This window comes from Sminthopsis crassicaudata, chromosome 1 (assembly GCF_048593235.1).
Source record: "Sminthopsis crassicaudata isolate SCR6 chromosome 1, ASM4859323v1, whole genome shotgun sequence".
Classification (NCBI taxonomy): Eukaryota; Metazoa; Chordata; class Mammalia; order Dasyuromorphia; family Dasyuridae; genus Sminthopsis; species Sminthopsis crassicaudata.
The window spans coordinates 282,243,550-282,255,818 of NC_133617.1; the positions used below are offsets into that span (position 1 = coordinate 282,243,550).

At 32.9% G+C, this 12,269-nt stretch overlaps 1 protein-coding gene across 1 annotated transcript in view; it reads right to left on the bottom strand.

Annotated features, from left to right (window-relative positions):
- Nucleotides 1-12,269, bottom strand: part of UBE2W (ubiquitin conjugating enzyme E2 W) — an 83,731-nt gene that overhangs the window by 38,099 nt on the left and 33,363 nt on the right. Inside the window, exons 2-3 of the mRNA XM_074278890.1 lie at nt 7,157-7,248; nt 4,172-4,274 (exon numbers count right to left, since the gene is read on the bottom strand). Of these exons, the coding sequence (XP_074134991.1) occupies nt 4,172-4,274; nt 7,157-7,248 (195 nt within the window). The remainder of the gene's footprint in view (nt 1-4,171; nt 4,275-7,156; nt 7,249-12,269) is intronic.

The window sequence follows — 12,269 nt, forward strand, 5'->3', positions numbered from 1 at the left end:
TATAGGAAGAAAAGATGAATGAGTTTAAATGGTCCAGTGGATACCTTCATGATGTCAATAGAAAGTGAGGAAGGCCTCTAGCATGTCTGGTAGGTCCCTTCATCTCCCCCCTCCCCCCCATGGTGAACCTATGGAAGGAAAAGGACAAGGAGGTCAGGGATGGCTAGAAGTTGTGATTTGTATCACTTCCAAATTCTCACTAAGAGAGCCCTATAATGTTCTAGACTTAATGCAATTTGTACAATGTCAAATATAAAGAAGAGTATCAGGGCAGCTAGATGCGCAGTGGATAGATCACCAGCCCTGAAGTCAAGAGGACCTGAGTTCAAATCTAGCCAAAGACACTAAACACTTCCTAGCTGTGTGACCCTGGGCAAGTCACTTAACCCCAACTGCCTCAGCAAAAAAATAAAAATAAAAATAAATGTCAGGAGTTTCTCACCCTTTACAGAAAATCTCTCTTGATTCAGAGTTGTTATAGACATGTTGTAACACTTTTAGCAAGTATAGATTTTTCTTTATTATAACAGATAAAGAACTGGTCTTGGAGTCAAGAAAACAATACTAAGTATATTAGTGCTGAGAATGCCGTTTCACATATGAATAGCAATATAAAAATAATTTTTTTATATATATACATACTGATTATATGACCATCAGAAAATCATTTAACCACTCAATGCCCTATACAATTCTATTAAAATTTATAAAGTACAGAGAAAGTGCTTACTTACATTGGCAGAGAATGTTTTCTAATCTGGGAGCTCCCTATACCAATGAAATTAAAATTCTAGTCTCTATCTCTAATCTCTTGACATTAATAATTGGAGGATCAAAGAAATACGTTATCTTAACTTTTCAAGGATCAACTTAATCTGACATATGCATGATGGTATTCATTCTTATTCTCGCTTGATATTGATTTTGACCTCTGTCCTAAAAAGCAAATTGTATATAGTTAATTTAAAGGAAACTTACCTTGGTAATCATTTTTTATTAAAATCAGCTGCATTTTTTGTCATGTTATATGCTTCTCACACAACCAGTGCCTCCTAACTCTGTTTAAGTATTCATGATCTGCATATGCAAGGCTTAGATATATTGTAGAAGCCTTTTTTGAACTTTCACTAAGCTGCATTTGGCACATTTTTTGGCTATAGCATTTTATATCATCCTCTATATTCACTTTTGAACTGAAATACTTTTGAGTATCAAAAAAAATTGATATAATTTAGAATGCTTATCAAGTTTTACAGAATTTTTCGACTTCCTCATTCCCACCAACAGTGTTACAAAAGTTCCAATTATTTTCATGGCATTCTTATCCCAAATTCCTATCATAATCCCTGGATTTTCGAAGGACCCTATATCTCATTGAACGACATTTCATGCCGTCCTTTTGCACATGACAAAAACAAACAACAACAACAACAAAAAACAGCTCCTCAAACTCCTTTATTTGCAACTCCAAGGAAAGCATAGATGTGACTTTTCTCTTCCCATTTCATTTTACAAACACCTCAAGATTAATATAATTTGCAGTTACTAGTTCAGTTATATTCATATAAGAAGGATTTAACAATTAAATGAAGTTAACTACAACACAATGCAATATGATAGGATTAAATATGTAATTTCATGCTTGGGTTCCCAAAATCAGCTGTGTAAGAATACAGAAGGAGTGGAAGATATAGCTACTTAATTTATATGAAAAAAAATACTTAGGAGTCTTGGCAGATTCAAAATTCAATGTAAGGCAGAATGATATGGCAAACAAAAAACCTAGAGATCTTAAGACTGCAGAAACAAAAGCAGTATCTAGAATACGGCTAATTGTAAATGATTGTCTAATGTTAGATGAAACTATATTTGAATTCTATGATCAGTTTGGGGTGCCACCTTTTAGAAAGCACATTGACAAAGCTAAGATTCATAAAGGAAACTCTGAAACCCATTTCATATGAACAACAGTTGAAGGCACTGAGGGATGTTTAATCTACAACATCTAGAGGATAGGAGGGGAAGATATATTCTCTTCAAGTATTTTAAGACTTGTCATAACAAAAACAGGTATTTTAGACTTTTTTTTTTTTTGGCCTGGCCCCAAAACAAAAAGTACAAGGTGAAGAAAAACAGATTAGATTTAGATGTAAAAAAGTTACAGACCTTGAGGGGTACTAAATTTTCCCCCTAGAGATCTTAAAGAAGAAGTTTCATAGCCATCTGCCTTCCAGTGATTCTAGCTCAATGATTCAGCTTATAACACTGGAGTAATATTTAGACTATGAAATAATGAGATGAATTCTTCATCTAAGTTTCACAAATAATTTTCAAAAGTTATGATAATATTATACAAGCAATTTTCAATGTAACATGTACTTGCAATTCTGTCAAATTAAACTGCAAGGAATTTAGATACAACCATAGCCTATTGTCATATCTTCTGTAGACTTTGTACCAAGAATTCCCCAAGACAGTTTAACATAAATTTCTGAAAAAGTGAAGATTATTTTATACCTCCCAAATATGAGAAATAAGATGGAATTATAAGCAAGACAAAAAGAGATACCAACAATCCAAGGGGATAATGATCGTTAACTATATGTTCTGAATACTTCTGACAAGTCAAGACTACCAGCAACAGTGACTTCTTTATAGGAGATGAAAAAATTGGAAGATAGCTACTACTATTTTAAAATCCTATCTTATTTTTAACCTGAAGATATATTTTGCCCATATACCTGGGTATTATGTAGCAGTATATTTTTTCCCTTATGACACACATAAAGGGTAAAAATCGGTTAGACAATCGGGACTATCAAGAAAGCCATCTTTATGACAAATTACAAAATCTCCATCTGTAGCTATGAACTACACCCACCTAACACTTATACCTAAAATGCAGTACAACAATATGCTAAGTTTCTATGATTTGTCAGTATGTGCAAATGATTTTTATTGATATAGACTAAGCCTATATAACATAAAAGAGAAGCGTTAAGATAGTTTCCACAGGCTGAGAAAGATTAAAGGTCTTGCTCATGATCACAGTTAGTGAGCATTAAAGAGGATTCATCTTTTGTAACTCAGTCTATTGCTATTTTGTTTTGAAAAACAAATAATCAAACTATGTGCAAAACAGACTGACTGTTAAGAGTATGTTTCCTTTGACTTGAATATAGGAGCTTTAATTCATAGACCTGTGGCATTTATTTTGTCTGCCCACAGGTGCTTTTTTGATCCACATTTTGTGTTCTTTAATATTCCAGAAAGATATCCTTTTCTATTTCTAGATTAAATCTTAATGATGACTAGATTTTGGGGACATAAACATTAAGTTCAATGATTGACTCAATCAGTTTAAGTTACTAAATGATTATATATATACATATATAAGTATATAAAATAGCATACATATTTTTATGTACTTGCATATGTAATATATGTATCCCTGATCTCATAATGCATAAAAGCCTACACAATGACATTACATTATTTTCATTACCATGAAGAGCAGAAGCAAAAACATTCTCCACCAAAAGAGAGTTCTATTTAGTCAAAATTAGGATTACCCTCTCACTAAAAAAATTAACATTTTTAAGGAATTCATTTCATAGGCTCAGACCAGAGTATCACTCCTTTTAATCCTAGCCTTTACAAATGAAAACTGTATCTAAAAATACAGAAAACAACAATGAGTATAGAGATTTAGAGTACAATAAGGAAAAGAGAAAAACCTTAGTAGTTCCTATAAGCTGTTCTATGATTACCGACAAGGAATAAAGCCATTCTCTTGACAGAAGACTATGTTTAGAGCAAGAGGGGAATTCAGAAGCCAAGTCCATGGATTTTTATAGATAAGGAAAATGAAGCACAGACTCAAATAAATAAGTTGCCAAGAGTCACACTGCTAGTAAATGTCTGATGCAGGATTGGAATGAAGGTCTTTCTGATTCCAAGTCCAGTCCCTCATCCATTATGCCATACTGCCAAAGTCAGAACTAAAATTACCATTATTCAATCTTTTGGCTAAGATCAAATAGGAAAAAAACACGCATAAAAATGAAGTTAAAATTATGTAAAATTTGAACACAATTTTAAAATGTTAAATAGTAGTAGTAGTAATAATAATAATGATAATGATAATAATAATAATAATGAAAGTGATTACCTGAGGGGAGTCAAAAGGATATCGACTACTAAATTTAAATAGAAGTTGAAATTTTTCCCCTTCATATAAAGTACCTGGTGCACCCTCCATGTCTACAATCCACCTGGAATATAAAAAAAAAAAAAAAAAAATAATTAAAATCCTGTTAATTTCCCCTTACATGTATTACTGTTCTACTCAAAAAACAAGGTAGTCCTAGTCTTTGCACTTTTAGGCCGCCAAGTAACTCAGTGCATTGAGCAAAGGAGTCAAGAGTCAGGAACTTACTAGCTCTATGATCCTGGGCAAGTCACTTTATTTCTTTGTGCTTTTGTTTCCTCATTTGTAAAAGAGAATTTTATAATGCCTAGCTCACAAGATAGTTGTGATTAAATAATTGTATGTGTAAAGCATTTTGAAAACCTTAAATAAATGCTATTGTTAAAGTCATGAAAGAAGAAAACTACAGTTTGGGGCAACAAACCAAGACTAATCATAATAAGCAGGGATACATTATTTTGTATATTAAGGTTTACAAAGCACTTTACATAAGTGATATCACTGAAGCTCACAATAGTCCAGTACTACAGGTATCTTCATTTTACAAGAAGGAAACTGAGGCTTAGAAAGAATGACTTAAGTGACTAAGCCAAGGTTACAGTATTTGAAATATGATTTGAACCCACATCTTCCTAGCTTCATTTTCATCTTTGTCCATTACAGCTGCTAAAATACATTGTTCTACCTAAACTCCCTCATGAACACATGAAGAATCAATCAATACTTCATATTTTCACTCAACTATAAAGATAACTATATAGATGGGACACTATATAAATCATCAGGTTTATTTCTGCTAGCACTTCTGCTCTGTCTCTCCAGCTCCTCTCCTGTTCTCTCTCCCTGCCTCCTTCAATGTACACCTGGATTAGCCCAGCAGGTTAGGTCTAGACATTTTCCATGCAGAAGAATTTTATTCACTAACATTTACATAGATCTTTAAAATTTACAGAGCCCATTTTATACTTAATTGCACTTGATTTTTACAACTCTGAAGCAAATATATAGTTATTTCTATTTTAAAGATGCACAAATTGTACCAGAATCATTAAAGAAATAAGGTCACCTTCATACAATTTTTCTCACCAGGTTTTGAAGAACAGTAACAAGCAAAATTGAAAAGAAAAGCTTAAGTGCTAGGTTCCAGTTCTAAATCTACCACAAACTAAAAGTGAAACCTTTTTTAGAAGTCAGAACTGTTGTGGTTTTGTCTTTGCATTCCCAAACCCTATATAGTACCTTGCATACAGTAAGTATTTAATGTCTAAATTGGGCACATTACTACTCTGTGCCCCAGCATTTTCACTTACCATGTTTCTAAGGAAAAAACTTTATAACTTCCAAGTAAATTGTATTATCAAGCATAAAATCAGGAGACTAAAGGAAAATCTTTAATGTTCTTTTTAGCACTACAATTTTAAATGTGAGGGGTACAAGAAATGGCAAAGAAATTACAGGTGCTCTATACCATCCTACACATCACAGAGCACCTGAGTGAAGATGTTCTCTTTCTAAAAGCAAACTAAGGCACTGTGGTATTAAGCACATTATTCTTTTTTCTGAGAGCACAACAATTATCAACATACATGCATTTTAAACAATGACTTCTTTGCAAAAGAATTATATAAAGAAAAAGCAACAAATTAAAAGCTTGGAGACTCATATTGTATTCTTGGTTTTCTAAATAACTAACTATATGACCTCAAGCAAGTTATAACCTTAAGTTTCCTCATCTGTAAAATGCAGAGAATGGACTAGATAAATATTTTCTCTTAATTCCCTTCTAGTTCTATGACTTCTATGTGAGGAAAACTTCAGTAAACCTGTGGTTAAAAACAATTACTCTGGCTCCTATAAACCAAAGCTTGAAAAGTTCATAATCCACCCATTTCTACAATCATACCATCTGTTTTTTAACCTTGAATGTTTCCCACTTGAAGTGTGCTATTGTGAGAAGACCCAGTGTACAAACTGTAGTTACTCAATGAATCTAAAGTAAAAACCTTAAGATTAAAAAAAAAAAAAAAAAAAAAAAAAAAAAAAAAAAAAGACATGTGAACTAAATGGTATCCAGGAAAAGAGTAAAAATTGGATCATAGTCCCTACTCTACTAACTTGTCAGCAATCTAACACAGGGGAAGAAATAAAATAAATTTTCTCATCTATAAAAAGACTAGGTGTGTTCAAACGTCTCTTCTAACTCTAAAATTCTAGTATCTTATAATTAAAACAGACCTCAAGACATTATGTGAGCCTACAAGTTATTAGCACAATGTTAAGGGTGAAATATCGGAGAATAGACATATTCTGCTTCTAGTGCAGTATTGTGTCACAGCACTGCTATCTAAGTACAAAATTGCTTTTGTTAATTTTTATCTCTACTCAACATATACACTTAAAGTGTATTCCTTCTTTTAATTTTCATTATTTGAGGAGTTATACTCCAGGATCAATTAAGTGTCTGCTATATTTTCTTCATTATCATCTCTGACAAATAAAATCCCATTTTAACAAATGTCTGATTCTTACAGAAACAAATCAACTTGTGTCTTGCCTTGGTTCATGTTATCAGAATTTTGCTGATCAAGTATAATTAATTCTAGTAAGTGAAATTCTCATGAAATGCTGTAAATAGTTCTATTTGTTCTTACGGCTTGGTTTTGTTTAAAAATTTTTCTCCTAACTTATGTTACTGAGCTATGTAAACAGGTGATTATACTTTATGTATGACAAAAACTTAATATATTATTGGTACCATTCCTTTAAAAATAATTTTATTTGATATAGATTAATCAAATTGGCACATTCAATGCAAGATGTAGATCATTTAATATCAACACATAAAGAACATATTAAAATGCTTCTATTAAAAAAAATAGCCTTGCAATTAACCTGGCTACTAAAAATAGCATTATCAAATAAGTGTTTTAAAAATAAAGTACTTACTGTGTAATTGAATTCTGAACACTCTTTTCATTCAAAGTCATTCCTGGAGGAGGGTCATTTTGCAAAGCCAATAATTCTTTTTGCAGTCGTTTCTAGAAAAAAATTCAATAGCATTTCAAGTTCTGCATAATCTTTTGTTGTATTACAAAAGAAATTATGTTTCCTACAGAAAAAGATCTGAATGGAATACTGAAATCCCTTATTTAAAAGCTTCTCCTAATTCATACTTTCCCCCCATTCATGTCCCTTGAATCTATACTGCTATATGCAATTGCTAAAAATTCTATTGCATTCTTAACACTGCTACCACCTTGGTGCAGGCCCTTGCCACTAGATTATTTTGATAGCTTGCTGATTGGTTAACCTGACGCAGGTTTCTCCCCACTCCACTACAATCCACCCTCCATTCAGGTATCAACACAATGTAAAGAGCAAGTCTAACCATGCCACATTTCTACTCAAACTCTAATGGCTCCTCAACACCTCCCGGAACAGATATAACATCTTCTGGCATTTACAATCATTCATAATCATCTGCCCCCCTTCCCAATTTCTTACATTTCGTATTTTCAGCAACCAGCTCCCAGGCCTGTAATGCTCTCATCTCCTGCCTCTGGTTTCTTTCTATCAAACCTCAGCTAAAATTCCATCATCTAAAGAAAGCCCTTTCCAATCCCCTTTCTACTACCTTCCCTCTGTTGATTATTGACAATTTATCCTATATATAGTTTGCACAGAATTGTTTTTTTCCTTTTCTTTTTTAAAATAGTTTTTATTTAACAGATATTTGCATGAGTAATTTTACAACACTGACAATTGCCAAACCTTTTGTTCTAATTCCCCCTCCCCCCCATGGCAGGTTGACAGATACATGCTAAATATGTTAAAGTATAAATTAAATACAATATATGTATACATGTCCAAACATTTGTTTTGCTGTACAAAAAGAATCAGACTTTGAAATAGTGAACAATTAGCCTGTGAAGAAATGCAGGTGGACAAAAATAGAGGGATTGGGAATTCTATGTAGTGGTTCATAGTCATCTCCCAGAGTTCTTTCACTAGGTGTAGCTGGTTCAATTCATTACTGCTCTATTGGAACTGATTTGGTTCATCTCATTGTTGAAAATGGCCACATCCATCAGAATTGATCATCATATAGTATTGTTGTTGAAGTATATGATGATCTCTTGGTCCTGCTCATTTCACTCAGCATCAGTTCATGTTAAGTCTCTTCTGAAATCATCCGCACAGAATTGTTTACATGTCTCTTCTATTAGGCTATAAGCTACTTGAGAAGAGGAGCTGTGTTTTTTTCCTTTGTATGCCCAATGTGTAGCAAAGTGCCTGGCATATAACTGCCTCAGTATTTTCCAATACTTTTTCTTCCAAGCCTTCAAGGCATTGCTAAATTCCATAAGACTAACTGATCCTATTAAATGGCCTCTGATTGTTATAAGAGTTCCATACTTTTAAAAGTTTTCCTATCTTTTCACTTATTGTCAGGTATCACTCTATCAATGGTCAGAATATCTGCCTCTATCAGCCTCTCCTCACTTGTATAATTCATTGATTCTAATCAGTGGGTTTAAGAAACTAGCTAATCATGTTAATTAAAATGGGTGATAACTCCCTCTTCTTTGTAGAAGTAGAAAATTATGAATATGGAATACTATATATAAAATCAGATTTAGTTAATCTGAATTAATATTAGTTTTGCCAAATGTTTTTTCTTTTTTCCTTTCTGTTAGAAGAGATGTCACTCTAGGGGAAGGATAAATTGGGAAAATTAGCTGATTTTTAAAAAATCAATAATTTTTTTTTAACTTCAGAAAATTAACTATAGATAATCTCTGAATAAAAAACATCTATGGGGCTCTGCTATATAAGTAAAACATTAACTTTAGTATGTAGATTTTTTTTTCCCCAAGAGTTTAATGCCAGTACTCTCATGCAGGAAGAAGAGTGAGTAAAAAGTGTTTCATTTATCTACATGACCTGTGTCAATCTTTTATTTGTTCTCAGGCTAACCAGAAGAAGAACCCTTGAGAATAGGGGCCATGATACAAGAAACTACAACAAGCAATATAAAGAACTCCAACAGCTTCAGTTTCACTAAATCTATATTCCCCTTCCTTTTCTACCTCACTCTCCAGCAAGCATTTATCTTACTCTGATAAAAAGTTACCTAGATTGTAGAAGGAATTGTTCTGGCCAATTTGCATTTTCTAACCCTCTAAACTCAAGACTTTTTCTTAACTATTTTTTATATGAACCTGAAATATAATATATATAATTCACTACCCTAGGTAAACAATACAGTAAACATAATTAATTTTTTCTTATGGATTCCAAACTATTTATATTGTATTATAATACAGAGACATCCTCAGAAATATGAAGGAGGAGACCAAGGATGAGACCAAGATATATACTTTAAAGGAAAGTAATTTTAAATTTTTAGAATTCTGAACTTGAGCATCAAATATTAACATTTCAACTTATAAAGTGAAACAAAAAAAGTTTCATCTACTGGCTTTCCTTCTGCTATTTTCTGTCCCTTAAAAAAAAAGTTTCAATACCACTCCCCATTTACTTAAAAAACAAAACAAAACAAAACAAAACTGGTAATTGGCTAATCCTGATCTCACATTCCCTAAATTCTCCCTGGTTTCTAGAAAAGCAAAAGCCTTGTTTCACATACACACAGTCAAGTAAAACAAAACCTCAGACTGACCATTCCAAAATGTGTCTGTCTCACCTGGAGCTCATTAGAGAGAATTTACAATCCTTCATATTAGATAGAAAGATAGAAAACAGCAACAGCAGATATTTGTATAGCATTTTAAGGCTTGCAAAATGTTATATTTCTCATTTTGATGCTCACATCCTGTGAGATAAGCATTTTATGGATAAGACAGAAAAATTAATGACTTGTCCATAATAACATAAAGACAGAAGCCCAACATTCTTATGACACTGTAATACTATAAATATGTATACATATATTGGATTTAATATATATTTTAACATATTTAACATGTATTGGACAACCTGCCATCTAGGGGAAGGGTGGGGAGAAGGAGGGGATAATTTGGAATAGAAGGCTTTTCAAGGGTCAATGTTAAAAAATTACCCATGCATTTGTTTTGTAAATAAAAAAGCTTTAATCATAATTTAAAAAAAGAAAATATCAATCTATTTAACAAATAAAATAACTCTACTCTGATAGACATTTCTAGTTGAATTTCTTTTCTTTCTTGCTTAAGAGCAGCCAATCCTCAGCTATCTCCTTCCTTTTTTTTACTGTTAAAAAATAGGAAAACAAAACTGACAACCCTAATTCAGACTGAATAAGAATGTTATCCAGCTTCTGTAACCAATTTTCTTCCCTCTAACTCATGCAAAGAATTAATAACATCAGTCAGATTAATGAAGCACAAACCTAAAGAGAAATTTCTCCCTATCTAATTATGACATGTGTTTTAGTAGTCTATAAGGCAGAATAATGAGAAAACAGAGCTGAGTCAAGTGGAAGAAATTCCAAAAGGTTCTTAGCTTCTAGATTTGGCTACGCTATTAACAAAAATGGAAATAAAGGAATTATTTAGGCAGAGGAGCTTAAATAATATTCAAGTTTAGTTGCTTCTTTGGTAATTTTGTAATTGCCTAAGCAAAACTGAAATCTGAAACTAAAAAGAATATAAATTCCACAGTAGTTCCTCCTTTTTAAGTTTGAATCGTCACATGCTTTAACATACCACTAGACCTATATCATTCTTTCTCTCCAGTTTATTTTTAATTAATTTTTTTTTTTTAATCAAAAATCAACTTTGTCTTCTTAGGAGGAAAGAAAAAAGGAAGGGAGAGAGGAAAGAAGGGAGAATGAGAAGGAAGGAGGAAGGAAAGAAAGAAAAGGGAGGGAGGGAAACAAGGAAAAGAGGGAAGGAGAGAGGGAAACAAGGAAGAGAGGGAAGGAAGGAGGGAAACAAGGAAGAGAGGGAGGGAAGGAAGGAGGGAGAAAAACAAGGAAGGGAGGGAAGGAGGGAGCGAGGGAGGAAGGAAGGAAGGAAGGAAGAAGGGAGGGAGGGAGGAAAAAGAGAGAGAAATAGTCTGTTACAAACAGGCAAAGTAAAGGAAAACAAATTTTCTTCACTAGCCAAGTCAAAAAAAAAAAAAAAATTCTGCAAGGAGTCTTCCTTCTCTATAAGGAGATGGATAGAATACTGCATTATTAGCTCTCAGGAGCTAATACTTATACTTATTTATTATACTTATCATGTTGCTAAGTGTTAATTAAAATTTTTGCCTTCACAATATTTTTGTCCAATAAATTGTTCTCCTGGTTCTGTTTTCACTTTTTCACTTTCACTTTAAACAAGTGTCCAACGTTTTCCTGAAACCTAACCATTATTTTTTCCCCTAATTTATCTTTACTTCATGAAATATTTCTCAATTATATGTTAAAAAAAAAAAACCTTTAAAAATATTTGGAAAAAAATTTTAGGTTGTGCAAGACAAATACGGAGATATGTACACAGATCCACCCCCCCAAAAAAAGACAAGAAAAATAAAGTACTTCAATCTGCATTCAGAATTTATCAATTTGTTCTCTAGAGGTGGATAGCATTTTTCATCACAAGTTCTTTGGAACTGTCTAGGATCACTGTATTGAGAATAGCTAAGTCTTCCACAGTTGCTTTTTGTACAATACAGTAGTACAATTTATATTGTGCAATACAAATACTATGTCCTCCAGAGTCTGCTCATTTTGCATCCGTTCATATAAGTCTTCACAGGTTTTTCTGAAATCATCCTGCTTAAAATTAAAACAACTCTCAGGAACTACTACACTCAGATTGGCTAAGATGACAGGAAAAAGATGTTGAATGCTGGAGGTGATGTGGGAAAACTGGGACCCTTATACATTGCTGGTGGAGTTGTGAACTGACCCTACCATTCTGGAGAGCAATTTGGGAACCATGCCCAAAGAGCTATCAAACTGTGCCTACCTTTGATCCAGCATTGTCTCTACTGGGCCTATATCCCAAAGAGATCATAAAAAAGGGAAAAGAACGTAAATGTGCAAAAATGTTTGTGGCAGCCCTTTTTA